The sequence below is a fragment of the Lithobates pipiens genome, unplaced genomic scaffold, assembly GCF_037356315.1.
Source record: "Lithobates pipiens isolate NorthernLeopardFrog02 unplaced genomic scaffold, aLitPip1_a1.2 Scaffold_19, whole genome shotgun sequence".
Classification (NCBI taxonomy): Eukaryota; Metazoa; Chordata; class Amphibia; order Anura; family Ranidae; genus Lithobates; species Lithobates pipiens.
The window spans coordinates 75973200-75992238 of NW_027507764.1; the positions used below are offsets into that span (position 1 = coordinate 75973200).

Here is a 19039-nt window from a genome sequence, read left to right on the forward strand (position 1 = left end):
ATCAACGATTTTTATTGTGACTGCGACATTATGACGGACACGTTGGACAATTTGGACACATTTTTGGGACCATTGGCATTAATACAGCGATCAGTGTGATTAAAAATGCACTGATTACTGTAAAAATGTCACTGGCAGTGAAGGGGTTAACCACTAGGGGGCAGTGTAGGGGTTAAGTTTGTGTGTGGTTCTTTTACTGTAGGGGGGCGTGGCTTGGCATGTGATATCAATGATCGTCTTTCCCTATGACAGGGAACAGACGATCAGTGACAGGCTCACTAGGAAGCACGAGGAGAGGTTTGGTTGTACTTACCTCTCCTCGTTCATCAGCTCTGTGACCTGAACGCGGGACACCGGCGGCGATCGAGTCCGCAGGTCCTACGGCCACAGTCATGGAGCTCAGGACCGGATCGTGGGTGCGCCGCCGCCGGTGCGCGCGACCCGCAGCTGGGCATTAAAAGGGCAACGTACCTGTATGTGCTTGTGCCCAGCCATGCCATTCTGCTGACGTATATATCTACATGAGGCGGTCCTTAAGCGGTTAAAAGAGCAGTGACATCACAGGGGCAGGATCCCCTGGATATTGCTCATACTGGTGACCAGAGGGTAAACTAGGAAGAGGTGGGGAACTTGTGTTCCAATGAAATGCAAGGTTGTAGGAAGGGCTTGGAGAGGGATGCTGTGTGTTCTGCAAAGTGAAGTGATAATCAGTCCTTGGAAAACTTTACTTGTTCACTGAGAAAACCAATCCGGTTAAAACACAGATCAGTAGAGCAGGCCTCTCCGACCTTATGTTTGATGCACTGCTGAGTTTAGTCAAGCATGAAACAGCTTGTTTATCTCTAGTGAGCATGTCCAGCTAGAAAGATTACCCGTTTTTTCTTTATTGCTGTACTTGATAATGTTTGCTGATGGCATTTGCAGGAATTTTTACTGGCAGGACACTAAAGCTGGCCATAGATTCTTAGGAAATTACAAAAATTCTCGGAACATTCTCAGAACTTTTGTTTGTTGTATGAAAGATTTAATTTGCTTTTATTATTTGATTTTGGAATGAATAGACTTTACCAAACAAAAATCACATTCACTGTAAAGCCCCATACACACTATCAGATTTTCTACAGATTTTTGTCTTTAGATTTACAAAAACCATGTAGTGCAAGGGCCTGCATTCTACAAATCGAAACTCCTAAGGTTTGACCTCATATTATATGGTTTTGGTAAATCTGAAAGAAAAAATCTGCAGAAAATCTGATAGTGTGTATGGGGCTTTAGAAATTATTTTGTTTGAGAAAATCCTTCTCCCTCAAATTTTCTCGTCAATGCAGCCAAAAATGAAGGTCAATTTGACTAATGATTAGAAAAATGAGCAGACATTCTTAGAACCTCCTTTCCTCAAGGATTTTCATTTGAAAGTCTACCCATCTATGGGCAGCTTAGCTGGTCATGTACTTGCAGAATTTTATTTGCAAATGTTAGTTTTTAAAACATTCAATCAATTTTCTAATTGATAATGGGGACAAATTTATGTTCATTTTTGACCGTATTGATGAGAAAATCCAAAGGCTCAGGATGGAAATTTTTTTTTGGGTTCTAAACAAACAAAATGATCTAAGAGCAGAATTAAACTCCTGTCAAAATGTTTCTAAAAACGGGCCTCCAGGAGATTTATGTCATCATTTCCTGGTTTACATTGCATGCTTACACATTATGACAGGCTTACCTGTCAAAGGATGGTCTCCAGATCTGTGTTGTCAGTGCACAGGTGCTTCCATCTTTGCGTGGTCTTCCTTCCAGGTTCGCTCTGTTCAGGCACTGGAATGGCCAGGTCGCAATGACGTCACCCAGGCACATGTGTACCAGAGTCACTTCATCACGGCATGAGCAGTGCCGTAAATGTACTCTGAGCTTTACATGGGTGGCTTAATCCCCATACACACTATCAGTTTTTCTTCAGGTTTACCAAAACCATGTAGTGGAAGGGCCTGCCTGATTGGATACAAATTGAAACTCCTAAGGTTTGACCTCATATTATATAAATCTGAAGAAAAAACTCAGCAGAAAAATTGATAGTGTGTATGGGGGTTTAGTGTACATTACCACTAACAGGTGGGGGGAAAGAATTTTAATAATAGAGAGCAATAGGGTCTGTTCTGTCATTTATGAGTATAATTCCAAATTTTGGACTCCAAATCAAAATTTTGAGTCTAATTCCACTTGAATGTGGTCATCAGTTGGGAAAAAATCCTATGTATAGCATTTGTATACTATTGCAAAGGATTGAAAATTGAACATTTACATACTTTAGCTTGACATGGCAATTGAACGAAAATTCTTTGAGTCAATGATGGGCACATTTAATGCTCTGTCAAGCAATCTTTCACAAATGATTGTTCAAAAAACTAACAGTGCGTGGTCAGCTTAGAGATTCCAGTCTTAGGAGATAGCAGACAGAAGGAAAATTGAAATATATTTTCAGGTTTGCTCGACTTACCTGGATATAATGTAACCTCCAAGTATTTTTACCCACCCATTGAATGCCAACATCCTAAAATAGTCTGCATTATAAACTTAGAAAGTAAGGATGAAACGGCAATCTATAAAACAACTGATAAATTCATAAAAAGACTGATTTTATTTAAAAACCATTTGCTTACTGAGCACTTAAACCCCCCTTCCTATCCAGACCAATTTTCAGCTTTCAGCGCTGATGCAATTTGAATGACAATTTTTATTATTTTTTTCCCCAAGTAGAGCTTTCTTTTGGTGGTATTTGATCACCTTTCCCTTTTTTTCTTTTTTGTTAAAAAAATGTAAAAAGACAGAATAAAAAAAAAAATTACATTTTTTATTTTGTTATAAAATTTCAAAACGGGTAATTTTTGTCTGTCATTGATGTACGCTGATGAGGCGGCACTGATGGGTACCGTTAGGTGGCAGTGAGGGGTACTGATGGGTGGCAATGATGGGCACTGATCGGTTACACTGACAAGCAGCACTTCTAGGTGGCACTGATTGGCACCACTGGTGGGCATTGATAGGTGGCACTTGTGGGGATTGATAGGTGGCACTTGTGGGCACTTTCAGATGGCATAAAAGAGGCATAATTGCCTCTTCCGTTTCAAGACTGATGTCCCTTTAAGATGAACCGGGGATCGGCTTTTTTTTCTCCTCCGCTGTCAGAGTGAGGAGAAAAAAAAGCGATCACTGAGCTTTTGTTTTGATCATGTGATCAGCTGTCAGCCAATCACATGGTAAGGGGCTGGGAGAGGCTCCTTACTTGGATCGGTGATCACCCGAGTCTCAGTGAGTTACGCTATGTGCGTGCCCTACAGTGAGCGTGCACAGGTGAGGCTGTCATATGTCGGCCTCCCAGGAATTCACATCCACGCTGTGGCCATCATTCGGCCATAGCATGGATGTGCTGCATATGCAGTCAGTGATCAGCATCTATACTGGGTACAATTCTCCTCATCTCAACGTGTTTCCGAGTTGTTTTCCATCCTCAGGGAAACTGAAAATTTGTAGGGACTAAAAAATAGGCAAAAGCAATATCGCAAAAGCAATATCGCAAAGGAATCTACCATCTACAATAGGGCCCTATGGACTCTACAAATTCACAGTTTCCCTGAGAAGGAAAACAGCTTTGAAACATGTTGGGATAAGGAGAATTGTACAGATGTATATACAGCTTGGAAATATGGTTTATGTATCTTTATAAATGTGTTGAAATAAAATCAGTCTTTTCATTAAATTATTTAAGTGCCATGCATACTTTCTTTGTTTATGACTTATGCGGATGTATTATACCAGCTATGGTTGCTCAACCACTTGCCGCCCAGCCGCCCCAGTTGTACTGTGGCAGAATGGCACGGCTGGGCGAAAGTGCGCTACCTTGCTTCGCTTTGCCCTTTGGCCACTAGGGGCGTGATGTGATGGCTGCCGGGCTCCCGCGATCGTTTGTGACACGGCGAGAACCGGGTTCTCTGTTTATATCCCGGTTCTCTGAGGGAAGAAGAGACTGATCATGTGTTCATACAAAGTATAAACACCGAGCTATCTCTTCCCCTAGCAAGTCCCAGCCCCCTTCAGTTAGAACACATAGCAGGGAACACGGTTAACCCCTTGATTGCCCCTTATTGTTAACCCCTTCACTGTCGGTGACATTTTTACTGTAATCAATGCATTTTTATAGCACTGATCGCTGTATAGATGCCAATGATCCCAAAAAATTTGTCAAAATTGTCTAATGCCGCAGTCTCGATAAAATTTGCAGATCGCCGCCATTACTACCGGTAGTAAAAAAATATATAATAGAAATGCCATAAAACTATCACCTATTTTGTAGACGCTATAACTTTTACTCAAACCAATCAATATATGCTTATTGCGATTTTTTTTTACTAAAAATATGTAGAATACATATCGGCCTAAACTGAGGAAAAAAATAGTTTTTTTTTAGATATTTTTGGGGGATATTTATTATAGCAAAAAGTAAAAATTATTGTGTTTTTTTTTCTTCAAAATTGTGACTCTTTTTTTGTTTATATCGCAAAAGATAAAAAACACAGAGGTGATCAGATACCACCAAATGAAAGCTCTATTTATGGGGAAAAAAAAGGACATCAATTCTGTTTGGGTGCAACATTGCAGACCGTGCAATTGTCAGTTAAAGCGACACAGTGCCGAATTGCAAAAAGTGCTCTGGCAGGAAGGGGATAAAATCTTCCAGGGCTGAAGCGGTTAAAAGTGCATTATGTTTTAAAAACCTGAAAGAGGCAATAGATTGTTTCAACCTTAGTTGCAGTCCAGACTAATCATATTCTGTATATGAAAAATACCTCCAGCTATATCAGTATAGCCGTATAAGAAAACAACATTGAGTATTCATTGACACTGATTTTTGTAGTACATTTTTCAAGACCAGCTCTCCTCCCTTTGTCAGACCACAGCATTGAGAAATCAATCAAAAGTACACTGTTCTGTTAGTCCAAAGGAGAAATATCACTGAACACAAGCATACACGAACTATGCCTTCCACAGTAGGGGAATAAGCAAACATACTTTGAAAAAAAAAAATGTATATATTTTTTCTTGAATTAACAGTACAAACTGTTTAAAGCTAGTAATAGAAAAAAATCTGAAGTCAACACAGAAACAAAAATCTGTCTTTAAACTAAAAAAGCATAAGGTGCCAATACGACCATAATTTCATTAAATTTACAAAAGGTGTTATAATAAATCAAATAATTAGTCCATAAACATGTGCAATAATTTGTATACCATGTAGTATAATCTTTTCTGGGGAATAATCTTTCAATAAAACACCAAGGACCACCGCCAAAGTGAGAAGTGCGCACTCACCGTCACTCCATTGACCTCTACATGAATAAAGGTCAACAAGCACTTTGGGATGGATGATAACTTATCTAAATCGATCATACACTCTTCATTAAATCTTCCAAAAGTCTCCTATATGCCCCATCAACACTCCAAGGACATCACCATATTAAACAAGAAAAGTACTATAGTATAGCTTTTTTATTGTACAAAGTGTATATATAAGGTAACAAAGTATTGCACTCACTTGTACATACAAAAGAGGATACCGCTCGAAAAAATAATTAGTAATGAGCAGAACATGTAAATAAACAAGCAGCAGCGTACAGTGCTATAACACAGGAAACAAAATGAAATGAAAAAAGCTGCGCTAAAAAAAAGTCTCAGTGAATGAGTCCACATAAACTTTGCATAGAGACAAGGAAATCAGTTTGAGCCATTTGAATACTTGATATCACCACAGTGTGCACACACAAACAAGAAAGTGCCCGACCACCATAGTTAACGTCTGTTGATGACGAAACGCGCCTGGAGGAAGGCACATAGTGGCGTCACCAAGCGATTGGAGTAGGAGGACAGGCTCCCTATGTTTGTGCCGGCTGGCATTTTTTTTTATGCATTATTATTTCTTCCTAAATGTAAGTGCAATACTTTGTTTTAAATAAATTGAAATCTAGACTATATTACGCTATGGCTAGTTTTCTCTTTTTTTGGGCATCCATTTGAATTTAAACAGACATTATAGCTGGATAGAGGGAGCGATCTGTACAATCCGGTTTAATTACTGCTACTACTGTGGTCACCTGCAAGTTAAAGGCCTAGGCTGGGCTATAGCCATCTGCCCTTTATGCTTGCCGTCTGGTAAGCAGATTCTACAGCTACGGTGGTTGGGCAATTTCTTATTTGTGTGTGCACACTGCGGCGATATCAAGTATTCCAGTGGCTCAAATTGATTTCCTTGTCTCTATGCAAAGTTTCTCTGAACTCATTAATTGAGACTTTTTTTAGTGCAGCTTTTTTAATTTTACTCACTTGTACATGTTCCTTGACTTAGCACTAAACAAGTAAACAACCTTGCAAGTATCAGCACCACTGTGGGTCCAAAAGAGGATCGGCATGCGTTCCTACAACTGGAAATTCAGGCTAGGCATGACGTCAGAATGGACCTGGAAGTGACGACACCCGTGGGGCCTCAACTAGTTTTGCTACTTGAGTCCTCAGGTGGTGGCTTCCTTCCTAAACCCAGAAAAAAAGCGAGTTGGGCTGAGTGCTGCTCAGCTATTCTCTGAATGAACACAAAACTTCCTCTAATTGAGGCTGAGATCATGACACCATCTTTCTGCCTCTCCACCTCAGCCAATCAGAGAAAGCTTTTTATTCATTCAAAATTCTGTTTTGTTCTGTGTGTTGGACCAGAAGTACCCTTTCCACTGTCAGAGCACAGTGCTGCATACTGTATGTAGCTGAGGCTATATAGCAAGCCCAGCAGGCTTCTATACATATAAAAAACCTTCTGTGTGCTGCTCCACCCACAGTCCCCATAATACTCACCTGAGCCCCATCTTGATCCAGCACTGTGCACAAGAGCCTCAGCTTTCCCAGGACTCCCTCTCCTCATCGGCAGAGACAATAACAGCCCGTGAACCAATGAGGAGAGAGCGAGGGGCGGGGCCAAGCCAGGGCTCTAGGGGGTTGATTTACTAAAGGCAAATAGACTGTGCACTTTGCAAAGTACAATTGCACTCTGCATGTGCAGTTGCTCCAGAGCTTAATAAATTCGGTCCAGCTTCACTTTGCAAAGAATACCCAATCACATGCAAGGAAAATAAAAAAAAATGCATTTTTGCTTGCACATGATTGGATGATGGAAGTTAGCAGAGTTTCTGCTCATTTCTGTGCTGTGGAGCAGCTGCTCTTGTGGAGTGCAACTGCACTTTGCAAAGTGCACAGTCTATTTTCCTTTAGAAAATCAACCCCTATGGTTTTGCACCGAGCAGCCCCAATCCTCCTCTTCTGGGGTCCTGTCCCTGCGCTTTTAGCTCCTCCCACTTGGCCAGTGCCCCCCAATAGCAAGCCACTTGTTATGGGGGCATTGGTGCGTGCACGCTCCTCAGCCCAGCTCTATGCATCCATAAGAAACATAGAACTGCAGCTCGGCCCCACCCCTGCACTCTCCTTATTGGCTCACTGGCTATGATTGACAGAAGTGGGAGCCAATGTCTCAGCCAATGAGGAGAGGGAGTCCCGGGCCAGCCGAGGCTCTCGTGCATATAGCTAGATTGAGAGGGGGCTCAGGTGAGTATTGAGGGTTTGAAGGGGGAACAGCACACAGAATGCATGAAGGAAAAAAACTTTGGCCTTTACAGCCACTTTAACACTTGAGTTGATTTCTAGCAGACCAAATTAGATTTTTCTGTGCTTGCAGGTACTTTAAGGGGTTAAAACATGACAAATGTGCACATATTGCACAGATGTACTGTATATATGTTTGTTTTTCTTATATGCCTTGACATACACTTTAAGTGCCATCTCTGCCTTTGAGCTCCCAGTTCTTTCCACCCACCTTCTGCAGCCAATTTCAGGATAATCAACTCTCTCTGTTGGGATTTTCATTTATGTTACATTATGATGATTGCAGCAGAAAGAGTGAGACTATAGGGGATCCTGGGGACAAAGTCAGATAATTTGCCAAGAAAATTCTCCCTCCATGAATCAATGTTTACTTGTAACTGAAATGCGAGATGTAAGTGGACTGATCCTTTTACAAACACCCAATGCATATCATTTTTTTTGCAAGAGCTTTCTGTTATCAAAATCCCTACAAGCACATTTCCTGATATTTGGACACTCTGTCTACATTAGTATTTCTACTTTCCCATCATCTTATTTTGTCAGTGGAATACAAGACAAAATTGATTGTTTACCTTTCGCAGCTTTCAAAGTCATTCACTTTTTTCATGATGGGTTTGCATTCATCATAAGTGGAGTTCTTTAAAGCAAGACTGATCGGTTTCATCGTTGGCACAAATTGTCTCCTTCTTCCTCTAGCTGTCTCAACCATCAATCAGTCTGCACAGTCCAGGGTGTCGGAGACTGACCTAAAACTTGCAAATTATGTTTAATGCTAATTTTAATATTAGCCTGCCACTGTACAGCCTGTTCCTGTTTATTTTTATCCATGTATATTCAACAGGTATTCATGGTCACTGAATACGGAGTGAACATCCTTTTGTGGTCAACTATGGAGAGTGAGGAAGGGAGGTGGATGTACGGCAGTGCTATCTTGTCCAGCAGCAGCCCGTTTCAGGTGGCATTTGAGGCGCAGTTGGGGGCAGATGCAAGCGTTGACATTGCCTTGGACGATATATCTTTTACACTGAACTGTTATATGGAAGGTAAGTTTGACAACATGTACAAGGTGTAGCTGTTTTGGTTATGTTACTGAATGGTTTACAGTTGCATAGAAATGACCAGAAGCCAATCAGTGTAGTTCTTGATCACGTGATCACAATGATTGGCTACCAGAATGGTTATACTAGTGTAGCTCAGACCTGGGACTGGTCTGGTTGTTTTCTCCCAGGTTCTATTCCCTGATAGGCACACAGTGGCCAGGCACATGGTAGTTCACAGTCACTCAAGTCAGAGAACATGCCTTTTTGTGGTTTTTATTTTGTCAGAGAACTGGGATTGGGTGAGGGTGAGCCCTAGGATAGTCCAATAAACTTAAAAACAACTGTAGTAGAGGACACTAAAACTGATCTATTTCTTTAGGGAAGTGATTCTCAACCAGGGTTCCATGGAACCGTAGGGTTCCTCCAGAGGTTGCTAGGGGTTCCTTCAGCATTGGGCAATTTCTGCATCTCAGATAAGTTCCCAGTGACACCATTGATCTTTTTAACTATCTGTAAGGAGGTAATTCTTCCCAATGACCACAAGTGTAAGGATCATTCTTCCCACTAACCATTACACTAATGTATTATGAGTTGTAGATTTTACATTTTTAGCAGGGGTTCCCCGAGACCGCAGAACTATTTCAAGGGTTCCTCTGTGTTGAAAAGGTTGAGGAAGGCTGCTTTAGGGTATGGTCACCCCCTTTAACTGCTTGCCAACCGCCCTATACCTGATTTACATGATTCTGCAGTTCCGGGCAGGGGGGCACGCCCACACCGCTTCTGCTGTGATTTGTCACACCAGAAGCCAATCAGCGGGTGCCAGCCAATGGAATATCCACCACCACTCACTGATTGCCAAGGAGAGACACAGACCGGAGCTATGTAAACAAGGCAGAGCTTCGTCCTAACGGGGAAAGTGACTGATTTTCTTTCCCTGCAAAGCAGGGAATAAAATCCATTACTTCCCTTAGTAAAAGCAGCATACTCTACACACAACACTGGTTAGGCACACATTTAACCCTTTGATTTCCCTAGCTGTTTAACCCCTTCCCAGCCAGTGTCATAAGTACAGTTTTTAGCACTGTATTTGTGTCACTGGTTCCCACAAAGTGTCAAAAGTGTCAGTTGTTGATCACCTCCATTACTAGTATAAAAAAGTTGGATTTTTCTTACCAAAAATATGTAGCAGAATACATATTGGCTTAAATTTATGAAGACATTAGATTTTTTTTATTTTTTTTATTGGATATGTATTATAGCAGAAAATAAAAAAAGTATTTTTTTCTTTAAATTATTGCCCTTTTTTTGTTTATAGCGCAAAAATCAAATACCACCAAAAGAAATCGCTATTTGTGGGGAAAAAAATGACATACATTTTATTTGGGTACAGTGTCGCACATCCGCGCATTTGTCAGTTAAAGTAACGCAGTGCTGTATCGCAAAAAATGGCCTGGTCATGAAAGGGGGTAAATCTGATGAAGGTCAAGTGGTTAATGTGATAGTAAACTGGTACTAAACAGGGTTTGCACAGCAGAAGTTTAGTCCTGAATGTACAAAGAATAAGCTCTCCCAAATGAGGCCAAAGAAAGTCTCCAAGTCCAGAAGGCTAATACTCACTGTGTCCAGTATTATGTACTTGGGTTGCCTGTGTCCTTGATCCTTAGGTAAGCTCTCTGCAGAAATTCAGGAGGCTAGGCCAGGGGCCCCCCAGCCAAAACAGAAGCCGGGACCCCTAACAGGATTCTTTCAGCTACAGATAAACTCCCAGGGATGTAACAGCCCTCAGGCTGGGCCTTACTCTCCCAGTAACAAGAGACTTCTGTTCTGGGTCCCAGCCTATTTATACCCCTTTCAGCCCCCTGCTGGTCACTCACACCATTGACCAGGGATTGGCTGAAAAGGCATTAATATGCAGGTTAGGGTCTGTGTTCTTCCACCAACTGTATCCCATAATGGGATGCAAGGGAAGGTAACACATTTGTACCACCAGAATCCAGAACAGACACTACTAAACAGTTGTTGCTCTCCCTGGCTACAGGAAGGCCAAAAACAAAATTTAAAACTAGTAGCCTACTGGGGCACTCAACTAGAGAATTCTAAAATCTTGCATCTAGACCCACTCTTGCACTTGTCAGGGTAGTTTTGTCTTCAAAGAAGAGATACTACTTTCAATAGGCAGTGGCTTTTAAGACTCATTTACGTGGACTTTAATCTGAACATGGATCGCTCCTCAGAGAGCATTTTACAGATGGGGGGAGTCTTTGTATCACCTCCACACTGCCTGTTTTTACCCCCTTCAACCCCTCACATAGTGCGCTGCAATTACTTGCATTGAAAGCAGTTGCAGGGTGCTTGCAGAACAGCCCTAATAACTTGAATGGGTCTCGCTCTGCAGGTGCTACACCTGCTGAAAGTGACAGGGGGTATAATTCCTGCTGCAGCATGTGTATACCCCTGGACACTGCTTCTGCATCTAAAGGGAGGGGGGGTGGTTGGGGGGCAGTAAAAATGTGGCTTACATTTTACTTCCCCTCAACTGCTAGTGTGAACAACCCCTAATGATTTTATGAGTGGAACTATCAACAGTGAGAATATACAGTACATTACAATTAGCAGTTGCAATATGTTTGATTAGGATGAATAAGTGACCATGGTCAGTGTTCACAACTAACATGTCTGGGGGTTTTAGCCCTGGACAAGGTAAGCTGGGCATACAGGTATACCAGGGGAATTACTCTCTCATATGGAAATTCTGAAAAATTGTTACTCAGAGCATTGCCATCATTGACAGAACTAATTTTGTTCCGAAAGCCCTTAAAATTTTGTACAGACCTGCTATTTGAATGGAATCACAAATATATTTTTGTTTTCAAAAATGTTTTTATTAAGAATAAAGTAATTACAAAACAGATGGATTTATGACATCAGTCAATTCAATGGGTATAATATCGAGCCAATGATAAATGGTACGTAATTGTGTCAAACGTCTAGATCATAACAGGCAGGAATACCATTGAGATCATCAAATAAACACCTTATGATGACGGTATACGATAATCGTGAAACATATTCCATTTAACAAAACAAAACTGTGAAATAAAATAAGACAACAAAAATAATTCCGGTCAGTCTTAAAGTCTAAACAAGAGCCAAGGGTTCCACTTAGCATCAAACAAGGGGATAGAGTCGTGTAAAGTATGAATTTTTTTTCGGCTCTCATTATGTGTTCTATCCGTGCAATAACTTGAGCGAATGGAACTGAGCCTGTCTTCCAATGTAATGCAATGGTCCATTGCATGGCAATACAAATTGAATGGATGAATTTCATAAAGGGTTTGGAGGTATCCGGGAGACTTTGAAATAAGAGACAGTGCTGATAGGAATCACAAATATATTAAACAGGTTTTTCTTAAACCAAAACCACATTCACAGTTAGAATTTCATTTGAGAAGAAACTTCCATCCTTTTCCTTGACATTTTAAATTTTTTTTAGATATGCATATGTAAAAAAAAAAAACTTATTGTAAGTTAGTATTATACGGGACATCTATAGTGCCAGAAGTTTGCACAGCGCTTCACAGGCCGATACATATTTTGATACCTCAAATTTTAGACCTATACCTGGGCATATTTGACCCATTGTTTCCAAGAATGGCACCAATTTTTCTCTATCAGCTTTAGGTTTTGAGATACAGCATACATACCATATACCACTCTTCACTCTGGTCACCTGTCAAAAATCAGAATATAAATATAGCAAAATACATTGGAATGACTCTACCGTGCTCAATCTGCCAAACTGAAAAGATGTGGCAATATACACACACCTTCTATACGATCATAACCATAATACAGTTATTAAATTACACTTTAAGATCCAATATTTCCAATGTAAAAATACAGTTAGAAGTACATAATCACTCTCACTATATCTACTAACTTGTATGCAAAAACACAAACTAACAGAAGAACAAGATGATCAGCAAGATCTTTTCAAAAACGGACTAAACATTATATACATTTGACCATATCTAAGAAACTAGAGCTGATGCCGTCTAGCCAATGCAAATTTATGAATCAGCGCCCCAAATAACCCCAAGGACAGGTCAAAAAAGCAAAGCAAGTTTTTTTGTTGGGCTGTGTAATGTTAGCAGTGTGTATTATTGTTTTAAAACCATTTTTCTGATTGATGTAATTTTTTACATAGACATATTTTCTCTTTCATATGCAGATTTTGTTTTCTATAGTCTAAATACAAAACACAGGCTATCTGTAGCTTCATATAAATTGATACACTCACAAGGCTACTGATATAGGGGAGATCATGTGACTTTGGCTAATGCTTTAGGGCACGTGAAGAAACTTAAAGCAGAACTAAACATACTTATCCTTTACAGACATCCATAGATGGTGCCTTCTTAGCCTCTAGTTAGATAGTTAATTATGCAGTTGCCATAGTGCTACACATGTGATCAGCTGTGACACCAGACAATTGAGGGCTTGTATTCAGTTGAGAGGTGACATAAGCGACATAAGCACACTGGCAATTGTGACACTTATCATTGAAGGCATGACTTGGATGTAACTGTTATTGGGAATCAGTTACTTCAGGAGTTCCTCTTTAAGAGCTCTTCATTTAAAAGGAAGAGTACAAGAGTATCCTTTTTAAGTAATAGATACCCTCTCCCTTCCCAAAATTTGATCAGCACTATATAAACTTGATAAAAAAAGAACCCCAACAAGGATTCACGCCGCGCTAACTATAATCAAACATGAACCATGTGGAGAAAAAAGCAGCTGACACTAGAGTCTAGACACAACAACTCAAAATACTAAAGTGCAAAAGAAGTGCAGCGCTAATAAATACTAAAACGAATAAATTACCTATACCTAGGTATATACCTATACCTATATCACTTACTCACTATATCACTTGTAAACTTACTGGGCATTCCACCCCAAACCATGGGCATCATTATAGAAATGCCCCACCTTCTTGTAGCTCTAGCAGGAACGATTCTGCGAAAGCTTTCCAAAAAATCTTTTAAGATTTTGGAGTGTGTCTGTCAAAATTTGTGCCCATTAAGCCAAAAGATCATCTGTCAGGTCAGGTACTGATGATGGAGGAAAAGATCTGCCTCAAAATCAATGTTCCAGTTCATCCCAAATGTTTTCAATAAGGGTCAGGTCAAGACTCTTGATTTTCTCCACACCAAACTGGTCCAACCAGGTGCACAGTCATGCTGGAACAGAAAATGTCTTTCCTCAACTGTTGCCACAAAATTTTCATTGTATGATGTAGCATTAACAATACCCTACACTCAAATCAAGGGCCTAGCCCAAACTCTGAAAAACATCCCCATACCACTGATCCATCAGCACTAAACTTTACAGTAGGCGCAATATAGTTCAGAATGTAGCATTCTCCCGGAATCCACCTAACCCAGTTTTATCAATGAGACTGCAAGATAGTGAATTGGTGAAATGGTGAATTCGCCATTCTAGAGAACATTTTTCCATTACTCTCAAGTCCAACAGCAACTCATTTTTGGAAGTTTCACATGTACAGTGTTTGTGCAGATGTTGCTTTCAGAGGCAATTCTTAACTATGCTGTAATACAGTTTGCGTAGCGTACCACTTTGTGCTTTTGTCAAGCCTAGATCAGAGGTGCTCAACCTTTTGAAGAGCCCGGGCCACATCACAGGTGATTTGGTAACCAGCGGTGGGCCACAATAAAATAAACAAGTTCACAATTTTAGATTTTTTATTTTGCATAGCATAATGTAGATTTTAAACAATCAGGATCAACATTTTCCGAGGGACCAAACCCTTTTGGATGTTTAACCACTGTTTAATCACAATCACAAAAATCACATTTTTTTATTAACCAGATCACCATTAATTCCACTCTTTCCCTCAGGTGTGACCAGCCAAAAAAAGCACGGAACCAGTGTTGTAGCCTTCACTATAACAGGGTTTTTGCAGCCATCCCTTGCATTGCCAAAACAAGGACTGTAGACAATCTAACCAAAAAAACAACAGATCACGGAAGTGCATGTCCTAGTAGTGCACTATGTACAAATAAAATTACACATAATGCACTCACATGCTCCCGGAATGACACCAAGCTCATCACACGACAGTGAGAATCTACCTTCAGAACCTCTGTATGGATGCCACTAGATGTAACCACTCGGCTAAAGGCTTAAATCCCATACCTGTGTGTTAGGAAAGAGAGAGAAGACTTGGGAGCCGGCCACAATAGCAGCTTGTGTATGATAGCCTCCCTTGACCAGCAATCATTCAGTAGAGAATTTATGGGGCAGCACAGTGGTGTAGTGGTTAGCACTCTCACCTAGCAGTAAGAAGGGTCACTGGTTCAAATCCCAACCATGACACTACCTGCCTGGAGTTTGCATGTTCTCCCTGTGCCTGCGTGGGTTTCCTCCGGGTACTCCGGTTTCCTCCCACAATCCAAAGACATGCAGGTAGGTTAATTGGCTTCTGTCCAAAATTGGCCCTAGTATATGAATGGGGACCTTGGATTGTGGGCTCCTTGAGGGTAGGGACCAATGTGAGTGTGCAATGTACATGGATAGGGACAATTGTAGACACTCACTCAGGTTGAACTGGATGGACTGGTGTCTTTATTCAACCTAACAAACTATGAAACTATGAAACTATGAGAAGGGTGCTTCCAAAGGAGGCTGTGCGGGATACCATAGGATTGAAGTTGCAGGCTACATCTGACAGCTATGTAGGCCACAGGTTGCGCATGCCTGGCCTAAATGCTTCCACAATCTATCAGAGAAGAAATTTCATATATTGACTTGGCAAATGTGCCATCTTCCGGTATGACCCATTGAACTCCAGTATGACCCATTGATCTCCAGTATGACCCATTCTAAAGCCAATGTTTGTCAACGGAGATTGCAGGCTGTATGCTTCATTGTATATATCTGTTAACGGTGTGCGTGACTGAAACACCTAAACTCTAAATTTGGAGGCTTGTCCACATAGCATTTGCCATATAGTTTGCTCATGTGCTTGTTCCTGATCAGAGGGGGCATTGAAGCAAAAGTTTCAGCATGACAGCAAAGTGACTAATATTCTTTTCAGAAAGTGAGGTCCACAATGGCACCCTCAACATTTCCTTCATGGCAGGTTTTCTTTAACAGATCTAACCACAATAAAGTGAAATCTGATTAGCTTCTCTGGGTTACTGAACCTTGCACATAATCATTGTCTTATTAAATAAGCCTTACAGTGGTAAAAGTAAAATACAGAATGAAATGCCAAGAGGGTGAAGAAAACTCCACGGATGCATAAACTCTTTATTTCTCTTTCTTTTTTAATCTTCATTAGACATTTTATCTGTGAAAATCAATCATGTGTACTCATTTCCTTTTTTTTTTTCAGTTTACAAAATAAATTCAATCTGAGACTTACATAGCAGGAATGCAGCAAAGCCAAACCTTGGAAGAGATTTATCGCTATTCTCCCCATTCAGATTAGACAAACAAATTGGGATGAGCAAGGCGATGGGAACAGATTGAATTCCTATAGAGTCAGTTAATGAAAACTGAGGGTCCAACAAATGCCTAAAGAATTTCATCAGGCTAGCAGCCTGAGGGAGTGAGATAAAGAAGATAGAGAACTGCTTGACGAGGGAATGGCTGTTTGTTTATTTCCAAGGTTCTCTTTGTGTGAGAGTTATGTTTGTTAGGTACAGAGGGACAACTTATGGAAGTTCTTTGAGCTTAGTAAATAGGGTGAAAAATCCAAAAATTATTTTTTCATTTCTCTGCACACGACTGGGTATTTAAAGGGAACACATCTTTACCATATTTACCAAAATTTAAATAGATAAGAAAACAGTTACTATTTATTAAGTAAATCAACTCAGCGTCTCAATTCCTCCCCCATTGGAGTTCCTTCTATGTTGTATTTTGTGCTTGTGTTATACTTACCTTTCTTAGATGTCTACAGGCTAGCCCTATGCCATGTCGGGTCTTGATCCTTTTTCCCTTTTCAGGCCCAGGGGTAGCCCTCTGCTAATGCAAAGAGTGGCACTGTCAAGATGACATTAGCGTCACTGTCTGCTTCAACTTGATAAATTAATGGGCGCCGTGGTGACACCTCCTTAGGGGGCCACCCTGTGAAGCCTGGAATTCATGGATCTCCTCAGTCTTCTGGGTTGAATGACACTGGGTGGACTGAGGACATCTTGGGGCATCTCTGGATTTAAGGTGAGCATTGAAGCCCTGAGCTGCTTTATTGTTTTGTATCCTACCTGGGGGACACTTTTGATTAAAAAATAATAATTAGAACTTTATATTATAGGCAAATAACATACTTACATTTAAAGCGGAGATAAGACCAAATCAGCAGATATTCTTATATACCATTCATGCTGATTTATAACTTAACCAAAAAAGATGGGGGGGGAAATAATTTTCAAGGGAGATGGGACTTTAAATGCAGCACATGGGAGCAAAACAATAAAAGGGCAAATGTAAAGGAGTTTTATTGATACATCAATCAAAATATACAAAAATACATAATAATAGTACAATTTAATAAATAGAAAATAATAATGCAAAGTAACATACATATAATGATACATATGATAATGATTTCACTAAATACACTCCAATTAGGTGCATTAATAATATAAGAATGGACAAAACAATATAAATATGGATAAAAATAATGAATTCATATGATATAAACAATAGAACGTTTCCTCATTTGTCTCAAAAAGGCATGGTATATGACAGTACTTAAAAGGTAAAATCTGCAGGACCTATGACCTCACTAAACCTGAAGGGGGAGTAAGAATTCTATAATGACATAGAGGTCTAAATACGATTTGGTAATTACATGGAAACCAGTAGCTCTACGCGTTTCGTGGCTTAACCGCCACTCATTAGGAGCAAGCATATATGGAATCTAAAAGAGATTTTTATAAAAATAGGAAAATTAATTGAATATATATATAAAAAAAAAAATATATATATATAAATAGCTAGAGAAGCAAGGTTGGGGAGCGACATAAATAATCACCCCAACCAAGGCCAACTCACTGGAATTCGCTGTGCAGCCAATGTGGTAGTAGGACTGAAAGAGCGATCTGGAGAACAGCTCCAACCAGGAGCTGAGGTGGACAAGCATCCAGCACCGATATGGGCGATACCCAGGGTGGGCGACTCGCAGGGACATTCTAAAGGGGAAGGAAAGGAAGTAAAAATGAGAAACGGAGGGGAGGGAAAGGGGGAGGGAAAGGTGCAAGAAAGGGAGGGAGAGGGGGGAAATAAAAAAAACCCAAGTAGGGAATTACATAGATATATACAAGGATGTAGGAAGAATGAAGGAAAAAAAAAATATATATATAGAAGGGGAAGGAGAGGGAAAGAGAAAAGAAATAAAAAGGAAGGAAGGGGAGGGGGAAGGAGAAAGAAGGAGTGAAGGATATGTAAGTGGTGAGTAAAACACTATAATGTGCAGAAGGGGGAAGTGAAATTATACAAGTGTTAACTGCAAAAGGGAAAAAAGGAGACCGGTGCATGGTGAATAGGAAGAATCAAAGTAATGGTGTTAAGTGAAGACAAGTTACCTGGTAAACATGATGGTCTCAAATGAAAAGAGGCCAAAAGAGTCAGATACTGGCTGAACACAGTGGAAATGCACGTAAGGAAAGTCCTGCCTGCCGGGAACACCCAGGGAGCAGCCCAGAAAAAACATCAGTCACAGGGGAGTCCACCAACGCCACGCCATTTGATGAAGGGAAAGGCGCCGCGCACCGGGAACAGGAACCTACGGTCCATCGGCGCACAGCCCAGACACCCATTGCCAATGAGCATGGTATATACAGGCCGTGCGCGATGACGTCAGGGAAGACGCCACGCCCACAACATGCAATGCGTGACGTCGACACGTGTATACGGCGCCTCCAGCCGCCCCGTACACAAAACTTGAAGGAGAGGGAGGAGGCCCGCAGGACGCGTCGCAGCACCCGGAGTAAGAGCAAAAGCCAGACCACAATGCAGTCCAAACCCACACCCACCAACACAGCGCAAACTTGACACAATACCAGTCAAAATAAAAAATAAAAAAGAGGAAAAGAAAAATTGAGGAAATGATAAAAAATATAAAGGGCAACTAATAAGATAGTAGGTAATTAATTAATTAAAAAGTAACATAGATAAGGATAAATTAGATAAATAGAAAAATCTGAGGAGGATCAACATAGGTCATAATGTGCAGGCAGGGTACTATAACTTAAACTAGGAGAAGCTAAACCATG

At 40.6% G+C, this 19039-nt stretch overlaps 1 protein-coding gene across 3 annotated transcripts in view; it reads left to right on the forward strand.

Moving 5' to 3' along the window:
• The window catches only part of MALRD1 (MAM and LDL receptor class A domain containing 1), a 696170-nt gene that overhangs the window by 518135 nt on the left and 158996 nt on the right, over positions 1–19039 (forward strand). For all 3 annotated transcript variants that reach the window (XM_077490931.1, XM_077490932.1, XM_077490933.1), the window contains one exon: positions 8534–8735. In XM_077490931.1, the coding sequence (XP_077347057.1) occupies positions 8534–8735 (202 nt within the window). The remainder of the gene's footprint in view (positions 1–8533; positions 8736–19039) is intronic.